Raw genomic sequence first — 24,088 nt, forward strand, 5'->3', positions numbered from 1 at the left:
TGTACTATACTGAAAAGATTAAGCTAAACATTAAGAAGTAAATAATATAGAACACACGTATGTGCACACACATATTAACTAAATAGATATTAAATAAAAGGGACACATACAAAATATAATGATATTAATCAAATGACATAGATTTAGGTATTTGGTTAATATCTATTTTTGTATGTGTGTCCCTGTGTGTATACAATATTATTTTAATTAAATATAAATAAAGTTTAGGTTTTTTCACATGTTGCATCAATATCTACACGACGTCCCGAATGTATATAATTTTATGATACGGCATACATGATGACGGTGTATGTGTGTGTATCAGAGTCATATTATAAAATATTTAAATCTGTGTATATGTGTCTGTGTGTGTATGGGTCTGTGTGTGTTATGTGTGTAGTGGATATCGGCACGTCTCTTACGCGAGATCCGTGCGATGTCGAGTATTAAATGGCACGAACACGTTAGACATCATGTCATGTCGCGTGTCGTTCTTCCTCTTGTTCAGCGAGCACGGGAACACCCGATGACGGTTGATCCATATTGTTGCTTTCGTTCTCGTCTTGCTCGTAAAGCAACGGCACCGCCTGCTGCGTATTGTTGTCGGTCTCCGAAGGCCTCCTGCTCTGTCCCGGCAAGAAGGACCGTGGTGTCGTACCCGAGGGCGTTGTTGGTGCGGAGCGCGACAGCCATCGCTTCGTTTTGCTTCGCGACGTCGGCACGCCCAATGGCATGTACAGCTTACCCCTGGTCCTCCTGACTTTGTACGAACCGACATCGTTGGGACTTAAAGGCCGTTGTTGAGTAGTACCATCGCTACTTGTTACGTACAAAATCGGGGCTTGATTCTGTTGGCACGGCATGGTGGTGGAATGCCCGTTAGACAAATGAGGAAGTTGCTGTATCTTATCCAATAATTCCCGTAACTGGAAAATAATGAACGTAAAAAATTAACATCGTGAGATTAATAACTCGCATATACGTATATAAAGACGTTTTAGCATCACGTAAATTTAACGCTGTGGTTTTAAGTCGTCGAAATATAATTACAAGCGTACTTCTATCGTTGGGCTGGTAGCCCTCGGCGGTGAACAAGGAGATTGAGCACCAAGGCTTGATATGTCAGAGACTGTTCTGTGATTTGTCAAGGAGACGATGGAACCGACGTCGCCTGTCTCTCTTCTTTCGCACTCCGTCGCCGACACGTCGTCGACACTGTTGTTGCAGGAGTACGGTGGTGGAATAATGGTATTTGCTTCGTTCACCATATTGCACATGAAACTGGAGCTCAATGAATCCAATGTACTTGCGTGTGACAACGATCTGAAGTAGCGCATCACAAAACCAGAAGTACCTTTGCCTGAACTATCGTCGTAACCAATTACTAAAGGATAAAGGTCTGGTTTTGCAGTCACCTAAGCATAACGTGTATGATAAAAGTAAAGATTTCGACGTTATATGTATTAGTATATAAGAAAAACACACATAATATTTATATCACCGTAAATAAATTATATTGCTATATTAGTAATATTTTTAGATCTTTTTAACAACATTCTACATCTCTTTTTAATTTAGAGTGAATTTTACGTTAATAAAAATACCGAGATTCGAATAGTATTTAAATTATAAGCACGTGAAACGGAAGAGTTATTTGCAGATAAAGCTTCAGAGAACAAACGTGATAATAAAGCTTTAATAGTTTTTACGTGTTACGTGAATTTTAATACAACATTTACGTATAAACTCGTATATGATGTAGGAGGGAAACTGTGTAACGTGTGATTAATTATTTTCTTCAACGATCTTAGGATATTGATTAAATTAATCAATCATCAAAAACTCGGTACTATACATAATTTTTTATAAAATATGCTTATATATTTTTTTCTCTCGTATAATCGCTGTTGGAATATACAAAAAAATAATTTCCTTGCATTGCTTTTATATATAAAAAAAAAAAAGTAAAGTTTGAGGAAATGAAAAAAATTTGTCCACATATTATATAAAAGTAATAATCATATATCAAATGTAATTATACACAATTATGTAACGAGATTGAGAGGAATGAGAAGGGAGGAGAGTGTACGAGATGAGCGGAGAAGAATTAAAGATCAAAATTGTAAGAGAGGGTTCCCGGAAAGTATAGATCGACCCGGCCTCCAGAGGTTCTCTATCCGTGCTGCCGTATTACTAGAGATCCACAGAGGATTCGTTTCCAAGGATCCAAGTTATATACTCGTGGACCCGTAGCCCGCTTCTACAGAGGGACAAAGCGGGCCAGCAATAGTTGTCGGCGATCTCGGGGCTTTGTAGCTCAGGAGGATCGTTGGTTCTGTTGTGGCCAACGATCAGCAGGATCCAGCCCTACGTGGCTACTTGGCCGATTCGAGAGTATCCCGGACCTCTGCTTGTTAGGACGGTTGCTGGCGATGGACGATGTTGCGCGAAGGACGGCGTGAGCGCTCCAACTATCTCCCTCTCCCTCTCCCTCTCTCTCTCTCTCTCTCTCTCTCTCCCTTCTCAGTAACATATGTATGTATGTATGCGAAACGCGTTCATGCAATGATGGGTAGATGTGAAATAAAGTATAGTATCCGTATTAGTATAAATTATAGACTTGTGTGATTTACTCCGTTTTGTCTGTCTCGGGGACAGTTCGCGTCGCACGCCCCACCATGCTCCTACTCACTCCAACGCATTCCAAAAACTCATCTGCTCCACGCGCCACCCTTTATCCGTGATCCAAGTGTCTCTGGTGTATATTGGAGTATGCGACGCGAACAAACCTTCGGTCTCCGTCCATTACGTGTTTATGACCTCCAGAAGTTTTACACGTATTTATAGAATATTGTGTAATCTACGCGCCATTTTACTTTTTATAAAAAAAATGCAAGTTATTTTTCTCTAATTATTTTTTAATTATTCTTCTTATTATTTTTTCTATAATATAACGGACAGAGATTATACAAGAAAAAAACATATATAAACATTTTGTATGTATAAAACATTTTTTACTAGGAACGTCTTTGTTAACGTAATACTAGTTTTTCAAATACCTCGTTGTATGGTGGTGGTAATGCCTGAACAAAGGAACTACATCGGCTATAATGAGGAGGTGGATACCACGGTCCTGTGGAAGTTCTTTCCGAGGACGTGTCTTCTGACACGGCCGAACGGCGACGTTTCCATAGCCAAAAGCCGCACGTTGCGGCTAAAACCAAGACCGCGAGTATCGCTACCCTGTAAATAAAATACTTGACTGTTACTCGAGATCCACATAATACTACTATGATAACTATGACAACCAGTACGCAAGATTAGTATGTGTAAAATAAACGTATGTTCGGCAAACAGTACGTGTGTATATATATAAATAAGTTTATTTGTTTATTAAAACAAACTGCTGGTACATGCTACAAAAGTGATGTCTTAATTTAAAAGTCGTAATGAGTAAAAAGACAAAAACCTTATTCCTTTTTACTCCTCTATATGTCGTTCAATAACATAAACGATTGAAAAAATATACCAACCATAGATACCAAGTAGACAAAATCACGAAATCTAATATTTCTGGATGCGCTGCTGGTGTAAAGCCATCGTAACAACAGCCATAGAGACAGCATGATTTTGGAGGAGAGCAGCTAAAAAGCAACAGATTTGCATCTCTTTATTTATAGTTTGCTGCCACACTTTTCACGTTTGTATTCACGTATAAAACATGGTGTATAAAACAAGATACTTACGCATGCCCTCCAGGGCACAGTAGAGAAGACACCTTAAAAAACAATACGAGATATATAATTATAATTATACATGTGTTTAATCATCATTTTTTAAATAATAAATAACGAATCGATTACAGATTAATAATCCAAAGTACACGATTAAATCAAGTTTTTTTTTTCTCTTTTTTCTTCCTTTCTCTGCTCGAATCTTTTCTTTGTCTGTTTCTAAATCAAAGCTATACAAATGTGACGCTTCTTCTATCATCCGAAAGACTATTCAGTTTCTTTTTTTAGAGATTTAGGTGTATTAAAAAATCATTTTATATGATTGAAAATATGCAAGAAAACAATGTTAAAGAAAAATGAAAAAGAATGTAGTATTTCAGTCACTTTTAAGTGCACCATCTCCCTTAAATTTGCACGTTGTACTGACATTTGACAGCAATATATATATCGTCTTGATTGAAAGTTTTGGTTTACAGAACGCGCATGTTTACATATAACGTACTCAAGAGGTAACTGTTTATTAATAGAAGTTAGTTACTTTATTTATTACAATATTTATTAAAATTAAAAAACTGTTCTATTTATAATAAAATCGCGTGCAAAAAACCGACCGTTATGGAAGAGATTTACGCACGAATGGCAAACACGACGACGGGGCACGGGGGTGTATTGATCGGAAGCGCGGCGAAGGAGCCGAACGGACGAGAGGGTGCGGATAAAACGCGTATCCAACGACAATAAACGTATATCTCTCTCTCTCTCTCTCTCTCTCGCTCTCTTTCTCTTTCTCGTGTAACACGCGCGTACGCGTTTCCTCAGCGGGATGAAGCGATAACGCAAACTGACGTAGTTAGGATGTACGGCGTATCTCTCCGTTCTTACTTGATCGAGCAGCAGCATCATGAGCAGCGTCAGAGTAGCCGCCACGAATGGTGTATCGAGTATTCGACCCCTCGCCGGTCGCACCATAATCCTACCAAGTACCAGACGTCTATTGTCAGACGTCGAATGTGCCACTACGCCACTACTGCCACTTTTGACTTTGTACGGCACGCACTTTATCCTCCCCGACGAGGCACTCGTCGCTCGTCGCTCGTCGCGTACGCGTGCTTTCGCCCTCGTCCCTCGCCGCAGCAACCAGCAACCCCTGCACCCTGCACCACCAGCCACCACACCAGCCCTACACTCATGCGGCATGCGCGTCGCGTGGCGCGAAGAATATTATTACAAATATCTCTCTCGCGATTTGGCAAATATGTCTTTGGCAGATACTTTTGCCAAATCTATCGGAAACAAATTTTCCAAAGGGTGTCTGACACAAATTTTGTCGGCAGAATGCCAGCGGAAATATCATAGAATCTAGTAAACAGAATTCGATGGTAGATTTGTTAAAGCGTGGAAACCGAGCATCTTTATTGGTAGAACAAACGTCGTTTCCAATATATTGCGATGAATATATTACGTGACGGTATACGTATAATGCGTCAATGTCGAATATGACGTATCAATACTAGGAAATATAAATTCCGTGCCAATGTTGCGGATCGCAACGTTTACTGAACCTAACCTCCCCACCGTGTAAAAATAACAATAAAGAGTTCTCAAATCGATATATAGTTCAGTTTCTTAGCTCTACTTTTTAGTCTCCAAACAGTTTTTAAACCGCTATAACTTTGAGAATAATTTTAAAAAAGTAAATGTAGCATATACGTATAAGTAATAAGGTCCAAAGTTTCCAGCCTGACCATGAACTTCGGGGGGTGGTTGGAATCGAATCTGATCGAATCTGAGGACCTGACCACCTGACCCTGCGGCCCGTCACGTGACCAGACATCTGCTCTTATGGTCGTGCGGTAATTAAATTCTTGAGCAAAGGTCTTTTACCGATGAAACGTAAAAAGCGTTTGGATAGGGTGTACGAGGACTCTTCCCCATCGTATTCAACTGTGAAAGAATGGGTTAACGTATTCAACGTGAGACGAGAAACTCTGGAAGACGATTCTCGCCCCGGTCGGCCTGTGAGAGTCGCCATGCCACTCCGGTAACCGCCGTGATCTTGTGGAGGCTGACGTGATCAGTGACCTACGTTTGAAGACTGAAGAACGCGCGGCAAGACTAGAACTCTCTAAAACAACCGTTAGCGCACGATCATTAAACAATATTTACACTAGAGTAAGATTAGTGCAAAATGGGTTCCGCGACTTCTTTCTGTTGCCCAAAGAAACGAGCGCGTAAATTGTTGCCGAGAGTTCTCGTAAACGAATACGACCTCCAGCCAGAACAATTTTTGGAATCACGTGTCACTGGAGATAAAACTATGATCCTGTACCATGACCTCGATCCTGTCCAAAAGGGAGTCAATAGAATGGAGAAAACCGATGAATGTGTCCCCTCGAAAGGCTTTTAGGGTCATTCAGTCAAAAAAAATTATGGCTACCATCTTTTGGGATTTCCGAGGACGTTTGCTTCGTGACTACAACGAAGGGAACACCACTGTGAACGTAGAGTACTACGCGGTTCTACTGCACCGTTTGCGAGACGCCATCAAGGAGAAACGAAACGACGGGAAAAACTGGCTCGAGGTGTTGGGCTATTCCACGACAACGTGCCCGTGCGCACAGCCGTTATTGCCAAAGCTGCCGTGGAGGACGGCGGGTTCAAAGAAATCTCTCACCCACCTTACAGCCCAGACTTGGCCCCCACCGACTTGTACTACTTGTTCGCAAACTTGAAATCTGACTTGCGGGGGAGGATCAGTTTGAGACCGATAAAGAGATCCAAGCAGCCGTTGATGCCCATTTTACCACCAAAGAAGAAAACTACTTATTTTTTTAAAGGTATAGAGATGCCGCCAAGGAGATGTGTAAGAAATGTATTGAACTTGTGGGAGATTATATATCGAAAAACGGTAAATACCGTTTTTTTCCTTTTTACCTTCCTTCCTTCTACCCCCGGGCCAGAAACTTATGGACCTTACTATACGTATATCTCTCTTCAGTTTTAGATGACGAATAATATTCTTCTTCCGCTGCAGAAATGTCCATCCACGGCCATCGAAATTTACCTGTAAAATCGACGTCTTGATCTTTACAACTTTTGTTAACGTGTTTGGATTTCCTCTGCTACGCGTTTATTTATATTATTATTATACTATACTATTTACCAGAGAGCTCTGCGCTATTTACTAATGTCATTTCGCATTCTTTATAAACAAATGGATTCGATATAGTCTTTTTTAATTCTTTTTCTGCTGTACGCACAGCGAACAAATTAAATGTGTGTAATACAACAAAATTTACTACAACATTTAATCCTTATTAACCAGTTATTTATAAATTCGTTCATAGAACAGTTGAAGAAAGGACAGAAAAGGATTTTATCGTTTTCAAATCAATGACTGATGTTGCAACTCTACACATTACATTCTTGTTAATTTTTTATTTTTTAAATCAACCGTTTCCTTACAAGAACTGCTCTCGATATACGTATTTCTATTCTAGTTGAATATTTCGATCAAGTTTTACTCGATACATGCATATAATAAACGTCGAAAAAATAAACTTTATAAAAGAAAAAAAAAAAAACAGTTTAGATTAAACTAGGTTCTCTTTTCGTATATAGAACCAAATATTTCTTAGGATTTTCAAAATATATTGCAAGATGGAATAAAATCGGAAAGAACGTTGTACGACAACGTCATTTGAGCTGACGTATTTGACTTTCCGCGTCCCATCTATTCTAGTTTTCATTCTCCGATAAAAAATTAAAGGGTTGCGTGTAAATATTTACAAGTGTTTCTCATTCATTACGCATAAGAAAAAAGTGAACATTGGAACAAATGGAATAATATAGAAGCTTATAATAGAAAAAATAATGGACGTTCATTTAAATGTGATTTATTTTTACTGCCTTTTTTTATTCAATCATCATATAATAGAAAGGTGTTTACACGCTATTAGCACTCAACAAAACTTGTATATATTTCCATTCAATTTATGTTGTTCAGAGAAGACTACTGTAATAATATGCAACGATTCCACAGACATATATATGCTGCTCTTATATTATGTATGATTTTATACACATTTTTGTTCTGAAGAATTACTTACTTTTGAACTACGTTCAAGCACGTTATCAAAGAAAATAAAGATTTTATTTTATTTTTAGTCTTTATTTATTAAATAATTTAATAATTTATTAATCACTTGATAATAAATTGTTGAATATGAAATTTAAATTATCCTAATTTTTAATTTATAATAAATGTAATATAAATATTATAAATTACATTTACTAAATTTCTTAAAATATATTTTTTATATAAACGATTAAATATATAAATTATGCCTAAAATATTACATCTTCTATATATACCGGAAAAAAATGAAAAATTAATTTTGTAATTCTATTACGAAAAAGAATGGAGCTATTTCTTAAATGCTGCAAACCTTCGTAAAGTTTAAATTTCCCATAGATTTATGTTCTACATAAACAAGTCTTTAAAAAGTAGTTCAAAAATAAGAGGTTAAAATCCGGTTTCTCAATTACGTAAAATTAAAAACCAGAACACTAGACTCAAGTCGTTTCAAAATAGTGGCAAAAAATTTTTTTACCGCGTACATCACGTAATGCAAATCGATTTTCGATTTTATTTATGTTTTACGTACACTGTAAAAAAGGTATGTAAAATGACATGAACAACAAGAAAATGTATATTACACGTATACCATTATTTAAATCGTAATAAAATTTTACATTTGTTCATGTAATTTTATCTAGTGTTTTTCTTTTTGCAGTGTACATCGATTATAATACAAAGCTATTAGAATTAATTATATATTATTACATAACGTAAAGAAAACGAAAATTGAAATAAGTGTAATTTTTCGATACGGTTTTCGATTCAGTTTATCTTCGAAAAAAATTAAAAAAGAGCAAAACTAGACAAATGTAAAAAATGCGTCAAGAATGCAAAATAATGTCTCAAAGTATAAGAAATTATTTATAGAACGCCTTTTGTCAAGTTTTATCCTCCATATACATATTGTAAAATAATTAACAAATATTAAGCGAAAAAACATTTTTATTTTCAAGTTTTGCATTTAGAATTGGAATAAATCTAATATGGAAATATTTTTATTTTAAGATTTGGAAAGTGTTTTTCTCGAATAGATAATACAAAGAAATAAGAATTTATTTTTAGCAAGGTCAAATTTTTCATTAACGTATTTACATCATACATCTATATTGTTACATATTTAATCCTAGCTAGCTGCACCTATTTTCGACCCACTCCGCCGGTCCGTGAGATCGTGCGACTTTGTCGCATTGTCATTTTCATTCTAATTAATATTTTTAAGCTTAGAAAATGATTTAAATTTATCCTGAATTTGTTACGAGAAAACTAGAAAATCAAAAAGCGTTTAGCGCTCTACTGGACCGGAGTGGCGCGAGCTCGGGTTAAATAAACTTCCCTACCTAAAAAAAAGGAAAATTAAAAAGGACAGATTTCTCCGAATTATTACATAACATCGTCGAAATTTATCAAAAAAGAAAAAATAGTTCTGTATGATTAAGTAAAATAAAGATCTATAAAACAAATTATTCTATTGAAACGGAGCTCTTACGCACTGATGCATCTTTTTGTCAAAATAAGTTATTGCATCTCATTTTTTTACAAACGCATATACATGGATGCTCACATTAATACGTAGCATTCACACATGCGATGATACATGATCAAAAATTATTTATACTATAATACAATGTTGGTATAATAGTATCAAATATTTAACGATTTAGTGAGCGCTAATTTGAACTTAAATTTAAATGATCTAAGGGCCAGTTGTTCCAACCGGTTGATAAACTAATAGTTAAATCATATATATGCTTTGTTTCTCCTTCAAATTAGACAAAGATAGACATATGATTTAACTATTAGTTAATTTACCAACAGGTTGCAACAACTAGCCTTGAATGGAATAAATTATTTAAATTTAGTAATGTATACAGTTCAGTGTTAAAAATAACATTTGCTAATATTGACGCTTCACAATCAAATCAATATTTATATATTGATTTGATAAACATTTCATATAATTATACATACATATATATATATATATATATATATTCCTTTTTTTATTTTTAAAAATATAGTTCTTACAGTTCTTAAATAAAATTCATACTTTTAAGATACCGAGACATCTCAGAAATATATAATAAAATATATCATTTTTCTGATTTTAATGCATTAATTCCAAAAGCAATTTCGATGAAAATCATCACGAACATGTTTACGATCAGCAAAGAAATTCGTTTCTTATTGGATAATGTCGAGTAATTATCGTACAGGACATCCCTGTTATTAACCAGTTTGCCTGTCTCGTATTATAAACAATAGACAAAGCGAATTTGGAGGGTGTTTGCTAAATTATATCCTTTTGATTAAATAAATAACTATAAGCGTGATTATCATACAAATTGCTACGTATTATTAATTCTGAACCTTAACTCAATAATGAATTTATTTCACTTTTAAGAGTGAGGAGTCATTAGATTACTCCTTCGAGACTTTTCAACTTTGATTTAACCAGGCCTAACATACAGAACACGAGTCTTGCAGCTAAACTTTAGTCACATTCAACAGGTTTACAGTTACATGAATTTCAAACAGTAATTGAATTTGAATAATGTGTCAGTTAATCAATCAATTTTAGTTGGTACAGTTTAAACTATTAAATGTTATTGTGATTTAACGTAGTTACAAAATTTTTTTACTAGATTAATGGTTATCAATGCTTTGTTTGACTTTACAAACTGATCTCTACTTTATCTTATAAAAGACATTTTAAATAGAAACGTGTCGTCGCTCGGGGGACAGTATCTTGGCTTTAAGAAGGCATTGATCTAGGCAATCCATCGTGCTATATATAAATGTTAACGATAATTTCGTGTGAGCTTACAAACGAGATGAAAGAAAATTAAATAAATGGTTTTTTATATTGTAAATAAAATTAAAAGTTTGTAGCCCGGTATAACTGTACTGACTAACTAAAAATGCAATTCAGCTGTGCATTCTCTTTTCGCTTCTCTCTCTCTCTCTCTCTCTCTTTTCTTTCTTTCTTTTTCATATTTATTCGCTCATTCGCTCACTCTTTCGCTCGCTCACTCACTAATTCATTCACTCATTTATCATTCACTTTACCTATTTATTTATTCTTATATGTTGGTTTATAAACTAGACCATAATGCATGAAAAAAACACAAGTAGTAGAATTAAGTGATAAATCATTCAGTCTCTAGAATTTTCGACTGTGATTCTACTTTTATTCTGTGACTTATGTTCTTCATGTGTGCTATGGTCTTGATAAGAACTTGGCAAAATTCGTGATTCATTATCGACACACTCAGCGCACAGGGAGTCACATATCGCGCATAATTCCACAAAAAGTCAGAGTAATAAATAAACGATATAAAAAAAGAAAGAGAAAAAATGCTTACGTAACATATTACAAAACATTACTCTACGTCGCGGCGTATTTTCCAGAGTCAGCACCTTCTTCTTCATGTGGACAGGTACAGCCGATGGTAGTCGTTGGCGCCGAAAGCGCAGTTACACTTGGGACATTTCCGTTGCCGTGTTTCGTAACGTGTACGCAGACAGTCCCAGCAGAACACGTGGAAGCACTTGGTGAGGACGGCGTCCTTACGCTTTACCTTACAAGACGGACACGTTAAAGTTTCCTTGTACTCCCGCAACTCTTCCGCCATTACTTCATCTAGAGTTTCAGCGAGCTCAATCTTCTTCATACGCTCAACCTTGCGTCTGAGTTGCGCAATCTCCTCCTACAATGCACGTCATGTATTAAATTTTACTTGTATCAATAATTGTATTATTAATGGTATTCAAAACTGGTATATAACAAGTTCAAAACACACGAGAAATATCACATAGTTGGTGCAGCTGCAGACGTAAATTGTTATACCTGTAATCTTTTAGTTTTATATGCTTCAGCTTCCAAGGAACTTGTTTTCTCAGCTACGACTTGTTGCGCTTCCTTCATTTGGGAATGATACTTTTCTGTAACGGTAAAAGCTGTACGTCAGTTTTTTGTCAGGAAGTGACTGTGTAGTTTTTATCATTTATTTTCGTTTATTTTTCCAGCTGATAATGTAACAATAAGAATATTGTAAAAGCATCGTAAACGCTTAGAGTGTATTATTTATATGATTAAGAAAAAATGTACATGAACGTATATGATTTATAAGAGCATTTATGATTAAAGATTTACATACGTAAGCATTTTTATTTTAGCTTTTTCACGTTTGCACGTTGAGCACTTACCAAGGTGAAGTTTCAGATCAGCCGCAGACTGTGCGCTCTCTATCGCTTTCCGCTTGTGCATTTCCATTGCCTGCTGTCTCAGCGCCAATTCCTTTTCCACCGTGGCGAGAGAGTTTTGTAAGAGACGCTCCTTCTCTTCCAACTTTCGTACAACTACATTGGCCGCTTCCACCTGCGTTGTTAGTGTTAATACTTGCTCCTTCAGCACGTCCTTCTCTTCCCTCGCGAGCTTGTGCAATTGATTACTTTTGATCCTCTCTGTCATGAGTTTGAAATTCGCGTCATCTTTTTCACGCAGCTGCTGTATGAGTCTAGAGTTCTGCTCTTGCATGTCCTCAAATGCTTGCCCGGTCACTTCCATCTCGTTCAGAAGCGCCTCTTCCTCCTGCAGCCAGATACACGTCTGTTCAACGTTACATTTCCGTTCGCGTACGATTCTGTCGACTATTTTTTAATATTAAAAAGCTTTTAACATTATAAATTATTACGGACATAAATAACAAAATAATTCTTGACTTGGATCTCTTACACGTGATTTTATCTTTAATTAATTAATTTTCTAATCTTTTTATACGCAGCGCATCAACGTTCGCTTTCAAAAGAAAGAATAAATGTGATCTACCTGTTTTTGACATGCAACTTGACGTTGCAATGTATACGCTTGTTCTTCCAATTTTTTTATCTTTATCTGCGCATCTTCGTCAGCTAATTTTTTACGTTCCTCGCGTTTACTTTCCTGCAATGACACAATGCACACGTCACTTTGTTATATTATCCAAATAAAAATAATTCTCGTCACGTAAAGTGCAAATATTCACACAATATTACGATATCAATATACTCGTGATGTTAAACAGTAAAATATTTCACTTGAATAACGTATTTTCCTCAACCAAACTGCACACGAACTGATCGACGTACCGATCGTTTTACTTGATTCATTGATTCATATTATCGCGCTATATATAAAATAAACGTATACATAATAAAAATCACATATTACGTGTAGTGATTATAAAAAATATATTACACAACATACTTGAATTTTTTTGACCTGCTGTCGCAAATCCTCCAACTCGGCTCTCGTTTTACGCTCCGCAGCCATTAACTGTACTTTGTCCCGTTGCTCTTTTCCAACACCTTTGTACATATCTAATAAAAGTTTCATTTCTTTCATCTCATTCACAGCTTTTCTGCAATCAGATATTTATTCTCTCGTTTATTTTCTAAAACTAAGATACCGCGTCGCAATAACAATATCAGTATTTTATTTGAAAACACTGGATATCTTTGTGCGGACATACTTGAGCTGTGCCTTCAAGTCCCTCACGAGCTCCGATTCCGCCATCTTTGCATCTTTAGTGCGATGTGCAGGATCCCGATGTTCAGTTTTCACAGATTCTTTCTTGATATCCTTCTCACGTTTTATATCCTTCTCCTTCTTTAAAGTCGGCGACGTTAACGTTAGAGAATCTGGCGTGTTTTTGTTGCCTTCACCTTCTCCAACCTCAATAGTTTCTACCTCTTCGTCAGCACCAGACTCCCTCTTTATCGTAACACCACTTTCTTCTTTTATCTATGTACCAAAACCAACACGTAACACAAAAATATCAAGTAGCCAACAAAATCTCATTTTAATACGTGAGCACGAGTTCCATATATTAAAAATGTAATGCGTTGTACAAAAAATTCTATTTTTTTGGTACTACATACATGTACACAAACAAAATACGTGAAAAATTAATATAATCGCATAGGAAAACGTGTCATCTTTTGATAAAAGTTTATCGTCGTATTATCATTACATACCTGTGTAGAACCTGGCAACGAATTTGAGGCATCTTCTTCTTTTCCGCTGCCGTCTGACGTATTCCCTTCTTTATTTTCTTGCGCCGTTTGTTGGCCCAACTTGGTTGTCAATTCCTCTACTTCCTTTTTTAGCTGGGAAAATTTGATAAAAATAAAACCATTTTATCTATTTTTATAGCGGTTAAATAATATATCGGATGACAATTTATACGTAATATATATGTAAAATTTTGTTCTATTATTGGGGTAACACGTAGCTCTCTGCGTAAGAGTAGTTGACTTGTGTAATCAACAAGTCCGGTGTTCAACCCTGACCTGTTGCCCCACACATTAAACTCATTTTATAATAAAAGGTTCGTTGAAAAATTGAAAGTTCAAGGCATTAATAGGCATTAATAATAAAGTAAATATAACAAAGGAATATGAAGTGACGTGTGACCCATTTCGTATATAATAATAAATCGATACATAGATATTATTTAAATCAAAGTCAGATACCATGCACAGAAAATGGTTAACGTTTATAATAAAATAAAAAATAAGACAATTACTTTTAATTTACGATATGTGTTTACGTGTACATACTCGAGGTATTTCAATAGAAGTTTCTTTGTACTTTCGCTTGTATCGGTGCACTTCTCCTTTCAATTGCTGATTGTGATTCTGAAGAGAGGTAATCAGATGCCGCATTTCTCGATTAATTGGACCTGTCTGTTCATTGGCAGCTAGATTCTGTTCAAATTCAATGCGAAGCATTTCGTACTCCTTGCGTAATTGTGCTAAAACATCTTCGAGTTGTATACACTCCCCGCGCAATTTCTTTTGAGCCATTAACTCTTCGCTCTATGAAAAGAATATTATGAAAAGAATATTGATAAAAATAAAACACGTTACACATATATTCGTGAATATAGTCTCTGAATATATGAAGGTCTTACCTCCATCATCTCAATGTGGCGTAGATGTGCATTCTTGCTCGACTGCAATTGTTGGCGAGCGTCATCCAATTGTGTTTTTAATTGCATAGACTCGTTATATAGCACGGAAAATTGCGATTGCAAACATTTGTACTCTGTCGTTTCTACGATTACCGATTCGGGAAGCTGTCTTATCTGCAGCAAGAAATACTCTTATTCAGCCCATTCGGTAACAAAGTAAATTATAAATTAAAAATGTCACAATATTTATATAATATAAATAAAATTTAGAAAATGTGACTACTCACATCCATTTTCAATTTTTCCACTTCTTTTAAGGTGTCGCGGTGTTGCTGATGCAGTTTGTCCAATTCCTGCAGTCTATTGTTAGCCAATTCGCGTGTCTCTTCAAGTTCTCTTTGTAAGTCGTCCAGCTGTAAACGAACATGCATCTAGATATATTATAACGTATAGAATAATATTGTAATATTAAACTAGAGCGTACATTCTCAGAAAAAAATTCTAGATATAATACTATTAGGATCGAAATAGGGCCAATCATATTTAGTATTAAAAGAAGAATATTTTAATCTTAAATAGAGGAATTCTTGAATCTAGAATAATTCTGAGAAAATTAGAGGGATAGCATCAAGATTATTTTATTCTAGATTTAAGAATTCCTCTATTTAAGATAAACAATATACTATCTAGAAGTCTAGATAGAATTTAAGAATTCTTCTATTTAAGATTAAAATATGATTGGCCCTATTTCGATCCTAATAGTATTGTATCTAGAATTCTTTTCTGAGAGTGTATACTTGTAGCTTTATATAAATATAAGAAAACGAACGTTTACCTTGGTTTGAGAAACACTGGATGCAACTAAAGTATTCGGTTTATTACTGCCTTTCTCATCCGTGCCGTGAATCTGCTGAAAAGCTTTCAACTTTTCAATCGCTTCTCCAAGGTGATGTTCCAACTTATCGTTTCTCGCCCGTACTTTGTTCAATTCGTACTGCAGATCGTCGACTTGATTTCGCAATTCTGCCGCAAGCGTATCTTTTCCCGTTATTGTATCTTGCAGTTCTGACATCTATGAAAATAGATAGCCAGAATAAATATTGACATTTCCGTAAAATCAGGCCGGGATCTTTTATGTCTAATTACTTGATAAAGAAATACTCGTTTATAAGAAGGAATATCTTTTTCTTTATTTCCGACTCTTTAGACCGACTTGTACGTCGTGATAAACCATAACTGGTGTCAGTTGTACATAATCGATAATAAACAAAAAATGGAAAATTAAATATAAATGATACAGAAATCACGTACCTTTAATGAGATAGTGTGGTACTTTTCGTGCAATTGTATATTTATCGCCTGCAGATTTCTGTTTTCCATTTGTATTTCCGCATTGGCACGACGTACGACTTCGTCCATATTTGGTGCTTCTTCTGTATATTAATTCACACGTGCATTAATTGTATCCTTAGATGTTAGAGTACGACTTTTCGCAATATAGTTGTGTAACATGTCAAGTTTTGTCCGAGATTTCGTGGAAAAATTTCGAGTCTTACGGCGTAAATGTAAAGATATACGTGTCACGTTGTTCAACGTGTTGCGTCAAGTTGAAACCTTAAAGGAATTCTAGATGCAGCACAACTTACCACCGTTAAATTCTCCTTTAAGCGCAAGAGTGATCTTTTCGTTTCTTTGAGATAAACGATCAAACGCCTGTACAACTTTAGACACAGCTCGTTTCGACACCTGTACACGGTTTGCCAATTTGTCATCCAACTCTTCTTTGTCCCAGGAAGATAATTGCATAAGAAACGACGTTGTAGCCTCGCTCTCGTCTGTAATTAAAAAGAAAATGTTTTGTTGTGAGACGTTGTCGTAGAAAATGTTACATAATATTTTTCTTTCCAAAGCATACTTTTATTTTCTGATTCATCAGCAGTTTCAGCATCGAATCTCTGCAATAGTACACGTATATCTTCATTGAGTTGATTCCAATATCGATTAACAACATTAAGTACTGCATCGTCCTGCATTTGACGTTTCTCTAATTGTTCGATACGTTGTCTTAATTCAGCTTCCATTCTATGCCTTTGTTCTAATCTCTGGAATAAAAAAAAAAAAAAAAATTATACGTGAAAAAAGATGTATAAAAACTAAAAATTGTACAATATTGTAAAAAATAATTTTTATATAAAAGTATAATTTATATTATATTGCATATATACTTGAAAATTTTAGTCAACACAAATATGCATATACGAGAGCGACACACGTGAGAAGTTGCTGAAACTAAATTATTTTATTAGACAAAATAAAATTAATTAAACACCATTCTGCAAAGCTTGTAATGTTTAATCTATTTTATTCCGTTCATTCCCATTAAAAAATAACACGTTAGTTTCAACCTTTTTTTTCAACCATTATTCTGTATAATTATATGTATAATTATATTTTTTACGCACGTATAATTAGTATATTTATCTATTATATTAAGATATACAACTACTTTCTTTATATATACATATAATTATATACATCTCAATCCCCATTATCTTCATTTGCAGTTAGAAATCAATTTATTAAGCATAGAAGGGTAATATAAATTTTTTTATACCTGTGCCAGCTTCTTGTTCTGGAACTGCAAAACCTTCATGTCCATTTCCTCAAGAGTAGATATTGGTCCAATTAGAATCGGTTCAAATTGTACCTTCTTTATAGGCGGTTGGGAACCGGAGTCCCCACTGTCTGCGGGTCGTTTCGACATCTTTGCACGCAGTGATATATCTGCCAGGCATAAATAATAAGTATACGAAGTACGTTGTTTGAAATATTGAGAAGATTCGCTTTTTATTTGTAAAGTTTAATGTCTCCTGGTGCACAGAATACTATGTATGTACTCTCTAAAAATTTAGGTAAACTACCGGTTTTGCGTGAAGCTAGTTCCAACTATACACGTCATATTAAAATTGGAAAAAAAAAAGAAAAAAATTACTCGTATTACCCATCTTATACCTCGCAAATTCTCTTGATATAAGTATGATACAACAATAGGTCTTAACTTTAGGGAAAAAAAAGATAAAAGAACTTTCAGGAGGTTATGATTTGTATCGAAGAGAAAGTCTACATAAACATTGCCTATGAGTCGTCAGTATTGAAAACATTAATGACCAACGTGATCAGCACGTTCGAAAATGTGAAAACAAGCATATAAAAACGAGAAATCTTCTGAATAATCTCATAATACGTTATTCGACGAATCCTAAAATGTCGTCCAGTTTCTTCAGCTCTTTTTTTTGTGCCTACCAGACGTGGCCAGTGCGAGTGAACGATAAAGAACGTAACTGGAACGAGATCGCACTGGACCAAGCGTGGGGCTTCGTAGACGTTAATGAGACTTTTTAGAGAGCTGGAATAATACCCTTGAAATAATGTATAATGCCGTTGTTATTGATTTCGCACTCACACACACACGCGCGCGCGCGCGCGCGCTCGCGCGTTCGCGAGCGTGTGCTCGCGTGCGGGCGCGGATTTACCTTGGTACGAGCGATCAAACTATTTCCGCTGACGCCGCTATGTCCACCGTTCCACGATGATCCGTTCCTCGCTTCCTCGGCCTCGCGGCTACGTCACTGACCATTCTCCAATGCGTTGCGCCTCGTGTGCCAAATTGGTCGTCGCGGACCTCTGCTCCGCATCTTGTGCGATCTCATGAGAGCCCAGAGAGTGAGAGAGTTGTGCGGGGAAGGCCGAGGCCGAGGAGTCAGGACCAGCTCGACGACACGCCAATACACTCGACACTCGACTAATGAAAATAACCGTTACGCGGCAGGTCGGGAAAGTAAATGGTCGATGGTCGAGAAGGTAAAGAAGTCGGGCGCGATCGATATGGTCGCTACGCTCACCCGGCATTCGGCAAAGAAAATGGCGAGCCGACACTCGATACAGCAAAATTTTAATAAGTGTGCATAAAGTTGATAACGTGGAATTCTTCAAAGCTGCTCTGCTACTACAAATGATAGTAATGCAGAAATCTTCAAGGGTGCTGCAACTAGTGGAGCGTGGAGCTAGTGTGATGGAAAAGTGAGGTTAGTCAGGTTAGATTGTCTTGTTTATAGGGGTGGCCGGTGGTCTGGTATTATTGACACGCGCGTACAATTTCTCGAAGAAATTCTTCAAAATTTTGACTATTGGTACAGCAGAATTATCAGTTTTTCGCATTTTGACTATTTCTCGAGGGGTATTTATCGAGAGATATTATCGTTAATTTTTCACATCCGTATGCGCGAGTGTTATAAACATGGATACGAAGAGGATAGCTCTGTCGAAGAGTATACTGCAGATGAAGGTGAGTTGGAAAGATCATAGAAAGTAGAGCATTGTTGCACGATAATACGTGGGCTTGTTGTTGCAGTTCATGAAACGGACAAAAGACAAAGTGGAGAAAGAACAATTTCAGGAAGAAGGAGAAGAGTACTTTGGCAGCGAGCTTACATCACGCATGAAGAAAGCGTCGTAAGTGTTTTATGTTATTTTCTCCAAGTATCAACCCTGTATCTTAATCAATAATAATGTAAATTAATATGTAATATAAATTTTTGGATGTTTTGCATATTGAAATACCCATTGCACAAGACCCAAATATTTAATTCCGGTGACAGAGTATTGCTGCTATCAATCATTTTTATGTTCAAGTGGAAAATTTCTTATGGAGGCGAGCTATGTCTTCTGTGAGAAACTCGGTGATGGTAGATTAAGCTTTCAAGGGATGAATCCAGTTATAGAGAAGTTAATGGAAGAAAAGGAGAATGCCAAACAAGCCAAAGTAGAGGTGAAACGAGAAGCTGACGTATCTGATGAACAAATGGCTGTTCAGTGGAAGAAAATGCGAGCGAAATTTGACACCGTAAACAGGCATAGAAAACCACAGCATAGAAAGAGAAATGACGAAGATGAACCATTGAACAAGAAACCAAAATTCTTGAAACCAGCAGACTAAATCTACATGGTAAATAACTGTATAATTATGTGTTTAATTTTACATGTATTAAGTAAATATGTTGTATAGTTTGTATATTCAACGCATGAATCAGACATCTGACACAAACTTGATTTTATTATTATATAACTTAATATAATCGTTGAATAAAGGTTGTATACGTATTACGTTCTAAAACATGCATGGTTATTGTTTATGTGACTATTAAACTTAAAATACACAATTTATATATTTTTTTATAGAGCTTCTTTTTCTCTATAGAGCCGTCAAGACAGATTTTGTTTATATCCTAGCTACATGTAATTTTCTTTGCCACGAGACCCAACGTGGCGAGTAACTCTTGAAATGTTTCCACGCACACGCCGTCGGTGCAGCAATCCTTCCTCCGTCCTTCCTGCCAAAGCGTATCAAAACTATCCTCTGGAAATTCGAAACCAATGTTCACGAATATGCTTCGTATTTCTTCCTTGTCGCGAGTCTGTACAACAGATTTACAAAATAATACAAATTAATATTTTCATGATATAGTAATATAATAAATTAGTATACAACAACATAATATAATAATATAATAATTTAAAATGATGTAAAATTAATATTCCTAATTAGGAATTTTGGCGAATTTTCAGGGTGAGGAAATCTTCGTTCTACGTTCGAATTTTGTAATTTGATATAACTCATGTCGAATTAAGAGCAAAAATAATATGTGAAATAATTTGACGATACGAGATCAAGCGATCTACCTTGAAAAAATCTATATGTGTCAAGCCGTATCTTGTGAATATGCTGGGCGATATTAAGCAATGAACGGAGGTTTGATCGCCCAAGTTCTCCTTGTCTGGATATAGGCCGGGGCGCGGTAACGTTGTAATCAGAAAATCCGATCTTTCGGATGGAAGTCCTGCCACACGTACTTCTATAATATTTCTTCAAGTTTGTATCCAAATACTTGCTTCATTTTGAAAGAAATATTTTCAAGATTTACAGATATTATAAATTATAAAAAGAAAGCCCTACTTGCGCTATCAGTTGTCTGAATATTTCTTATGCTGTCATTATATGATGTAGTACAATCTGGACTCGCCACTGACGCTTATTCTAAAATAATATCTTTTAAATTAAATTAAAATTAAGATGTATTTGAAATTATTATTAATTATCACACAAAGGCTTATCATTTGTAATTTCTCTAATTGATCAATTTGAAGAAAAATTTAGAGTAAACACAAAAATCATCCATAATTTATTCACGTTTTATCGTTGGTAGAACGGGTAAACTGTGCTTCCAATTCAAAAGCTTCAGCACGTCCCTGTAATTAACATTTCCATCTTCACGCAACTGCAATTTGTCCATTAACGGTACGAGAAATTTCTTGTTTGGATATATGCGATGCCGGTCAAAAATCAGGAAAACCTCATCTTCAGGTAGAACCCCGACATGATTCTGTATTAAAATTTTATAACAATTTCATAATTATAAAAATATGATTTTAATATGTACTTTCGGGTTAATTTGATCAACGATTTTTTTTCAATTTATAAGAGTGCAAGTTTATAAATTAATATGCATTTCCATTATTGTAATAAATACATAAAATAATAGTTATTAACACACATACATATGGTATATTTAGATATATTAGTAAATGGACATATATATGCATGTATACCTTGTCCAGACGAGAAAACTCATCCTCCATGTCCAAGAATGGCACTTCCGGCATGCGTTTTTTGAGTTTTCGACGAAAATCATTTAAATCTTGTAAACATTGCCACCGGAAAACCTCTTGCTCGTTCAAATCAAAATCACGTAAAATGTCTGATACACCTAATTCGTCTTTGATATTCTTTCTACCGTGTACGATATCTGCATTGAAACGCGACAATTCTGGATCCCTTGAATCACAAATTTAGTTGATCTTTAAAAAAAGGCAATATGCGATTTTTATATTAATTAATTAATTAAATTCTTATTTATTTGTTACACGAAGAAAGTATACATTAAAACAGACCACACATTCCGTACATCATTTTAATCAAGTACGTTATTTTATAGGCCAAAAGCACGTTGATTTATGCATCTTAAAAATTTTCCATAATAAATGTAAATATAGTGTAATATATTTATAATTAATAATTTGAAAAAATAGTGAAAGTTGTAAATATTTTATCGAAACTTTCGAAAACATTTGTATTTATCTAATTTGTTATAATAATTTATATGACGAAAGGGGTTTGTTACGTAAGAGATTGATGAGATTTTTGTCATCTCTCATGGGTTTATAAACTATATACAACTATCGCTAGATTAACAATCGCTGGTAAAACTGTAATTACTTGACTTGTCCGACAAACGATCTAGTACGCTCTATGAAATCTGCTTGTCGACGATTTACTAAAGTAACCGGGTCGTGATTAATCCACGTCAAAATTCTTCTAATCCGAGATTCCGATCCTCGATTCTTTGGCGGTTTGCCAAATATAGTACATTTATCAGAAAATTTTTTGTAACTGTATAATAAGAAGAAATATCGATTATATATAAAGACAGCTCAATCTATCTTACGTCCTTTGCTTGGCCAGCTATAATTTTATTAACGTCTTATTGGTATAATACTCACTCTCTTGTAATTTGTTCTGATGGCTCATAATAATTATGTGATTTTCGGTACCAAGAACGTGCAATACCTTCTTGTATCGTCGCGCTTCCCTCAATTTCAAGTACTTGTTTCATAGTCGCTTCCACAAAAATCTAAACGAGAATTAATTACAAAAAGGTTACGTATAACCCTAACGTTATGACGTACAAAATAAAAGAGAAATGATGATAAATGTGATGATGATGACGTTTCAGATTACGCACAGGAATCAGGAATAGAAGTATATTCAGACATTGATTTTCCTTTTACATGTATATATATGTGTGATCAACTTTAAGATGTCAAAGTAATAGACGGTATATATTACATACAAGGACATAAAAATCGAAGCATTTTACCGTAACTTGGAAAATAATTTTTATAGCACGATATTTCCTGCTCGATATTTCCCATCTTTTTATTTAATTTAAAATTTTTGGAGATCAAGTTTTCAACGTAACATTAACTTGACAAAACTCAGTAACCGTTTCTCGATGTTTTACCGGGGAGTACTCTCGTGTCTCTCTCGCGAACGATCATTAAGGGATTACCTATATGTCTCACACAATGACACAATGCGATATCGCGTAACGGAATATACCGTGCCTAGTTTTGCAATGAAACGGCAGAAACGGAATATGGCCTAACGCGACGTAACGTTATACGCGAGGGATATATCGAATGAAGTTGGTCGGCTGGTGCCAACTTTTTTCCGCCTGTTTAATTCCCCGAGATGGATTTGCGGCGTTTAAAGAGCCGACGCGGCGTCTTGTTGCGCGCCGATTAATTATTCCGTTAATTACCTCTGTGCGCTCGCATTACGCAATAATGTAAATAGATAGTTGCATGCTCTTGGGTAATCTCTGGTATTTAGCATTTTTCTCTGCGGCTCTGCGCGTTGTTTTTTGTTTCCACGGCGCATATTAACAGCGAGCAGAGTAACGCGATTATTTATTCTCAGATAGCTAAATAAGTCGGGAGCGCTATGCGACGTGTGCCACGAGCTTTTCCGGAAGGAAAGCGAGATAATTAATTACAATTCAATCGTGCAACGATAGGTAAACGTAGACGAGATGTGTACGCGCTGACGGAGCACGACGACGCATCTCGACGATATATTGTCTAATAATTTCGCAGCAGAAAACCGTTTAACCGCCATTACCGCGAGACGAGTAATATTCTTATTATTTATCGTCGCAGTTTCGCAGAATTCGTACAATGTGGCGTTTATTGACGCACCGTTATCCGGGAAAGCAGTTCGTGCGTTCGCGCGCTTGTTGCACCACTTGACGAGATTTAATGTATTCTTACAGCTGCCACGTCAAGACCATGATGCAATAATATTGGCTGTTTCGCCTTGTTTTCCCGATGAAATATCGGGCCGTTAATTGCAGTGGCATGTGGCTCGCCTTGAACGAGTCCTGGCTCTTCCCTTTAACAACTGTGTATCGAAAATCGTGACATGACCGTGAGACTCGATAATATATCTTAAATCCAATTACTTCGGCCGCGCAGTGCCGTTTTTACCTCGTAAAAGTTTGAGGATATTGCGAGATTTTACGACAATTTGTCAACAAGATTAATAAAACTATCGAAAGCTATATATTCTGACTTTATGATTATAC

General features: G+C 35.7%; 5 protein-coding genes across 8 annotated transcripts in view; 2 read left to right on the top strand and 3 right to left on the bottom strand.

Moving 5' to 3' along the window:
- Positions 1 to 6: 6 nt before the first annotated feature.
- LOC112451938 lies at positions 7 to 4,866 on the bottom strand. Its single transcript, XM_025011863.1, has 6 exons — positions 4,617 to 4,866; positions 3,747 to 3,778; positions 3,534 to 3,644; positions 3,060 to 3,243; positions 1,059 to 1,415; positions 7 to 926 (listed from the first exon to the last, which is right to left on the bottom strand). Exons 1-6 carry the CDS (start codon positions 4,701 to 4,703, stop codon positions 477 to 479), a joined length of 1,221 nt encoding a protein of 406 aa, XP_024867631.1. The 5' UTR covers positions 4,704 to 4,866; the 3' UTR covers positions 7 to 476.
- A 6,078-nt stretch (positions 4,867 to 10,944) lies between these two features.
- On the bottom strand, positions 10,945 to 18,578 carry LOC112451952 (E3 ubiquitin-protein ligase Bre1). 4 transcript variants are annotated; one of them, XM_025011886.1, is made up of 16 exons: positions 18,362 to 18,578; positions 17,443 to 17,612; positions 16,744 to 16,930; positions 16,475 to 16,663; positions 16,140 to 16,261; positions 15,664 to 15,900; positions 15,116 to 15,241; positions 14,829 to 15,002; positions 14,476 to 14,733; positions 13,891 to 14,022; positions 13,386 to 13,657; positions 13,121 to 13,274; positions 12,704 to 12,817; positions 12,082 to 12,484; positions 11,723 to 11,817; positions 11,301 to 11,582 (listed from the first exon to the last, which is right to left on the bottom strand). In XM_025011886.1, the coding sequence occupies exons 2-16, from the start codon at positions 17,590 to 17,592 to the stop codon at positions 11,301 to 11,303; spliced, it is 2,895 nt and encodes a 964-aa protein (XP_024867654.1). In that variant the 5' UTR covers positions 17,593 to 17,612; positions 18,362 to 18,578. The 4 variants fall into 4 exon arrangements, with proteins under 4 accessions (XP_024867656.1, XP_024867654.1, XP_024867655.1 ...); XM_025011887.1 differs by lacking the exon at positions 18,362 to 18,578 and adding an exon at positions 18,132 to 18,295; XM_025011888.1 differs by lacking the exon at positions 18,362 to 18,578 and having other exon boundaries at positions 10,945 to 11,582; positions 17,443 to 17,592.
- A 358-nt stretch (positions 18,579 to 18,936) lies between these two features.
- On the top strand, positions 18,937 to 20,019 carry LOC112451954 (M-phase phosphoprotein 6). Its single transcript, XM_025011892.1, has 3 exons — positions 18,937 to 19,173; positions 19,240 to 19,340; positions 19,521 to 20,019. Exons 1-3 carry the CDS (start codon positions 19,126 to 19,128, stop codon positions 19,822 to 19,824), a joined length of 453 nt encoding a protein of 150 aa, XP_024867660.1. The 5' UTR covers positions 18,937 to 19,125; the 3' UTR covers positions 19,825 to 20,019.
- Positions 19,753 to 24,088, top strand: part of LOC112451953 (zinc finger protein 628-like) — a 42,448-nt gene continuing 38,112 nt past the window's right edge. The window contains exon 1 of the mRNA XM_025011891.1: positions 19,753 to 19,833. Coding sequence (XP_024867659.1) covers positions 19,831 to 19,833 — 3 coding nt within the window. The 5' untranslated portion in view covers positions 19,753 to 19,830. The remainder of the gene's footprint in view (positions 19,834 to 24,088) is intronic.
- LOC112451955 (EF-hand domain-containing family member B-like) lies at positions 20,093 to 23,763 on the bottom strand. Its single transcript, XM_025011893.1, is given in 6 exon segments — positions 20,093 to 20,302; positions 20,568 to 20,671; positions 20,839 to 20,922; positions 21,076 to 21,268; positions 21,495 to 21,720; positions 22,446 to 23,763. Coding segments are annotated over 6 exon segments (909 nt in total). The 5' UTR covers positions 22,559 to 23,763; the 3' UTR covers positions 20,093 to 20,113.

Source organism: Temnothorax curvispinosus, unplaced genomic scaffold (assembly GCF_003070985.1).
Source record: "Temnothorax curvispinosus isolate PA1 unplaced genomic scaffold, ASM307098v1 QBEX01002827.1, whole genome shotgun sequence".
In the NCBI taxonomy this organism is placed as follows: domain Eukaryota; kingdom Metazoa; phylum Arthropoda; class Insecta; order Hymenoptera; family Formicidae; genus Temnothorax; species Temnothorax curvispinosus.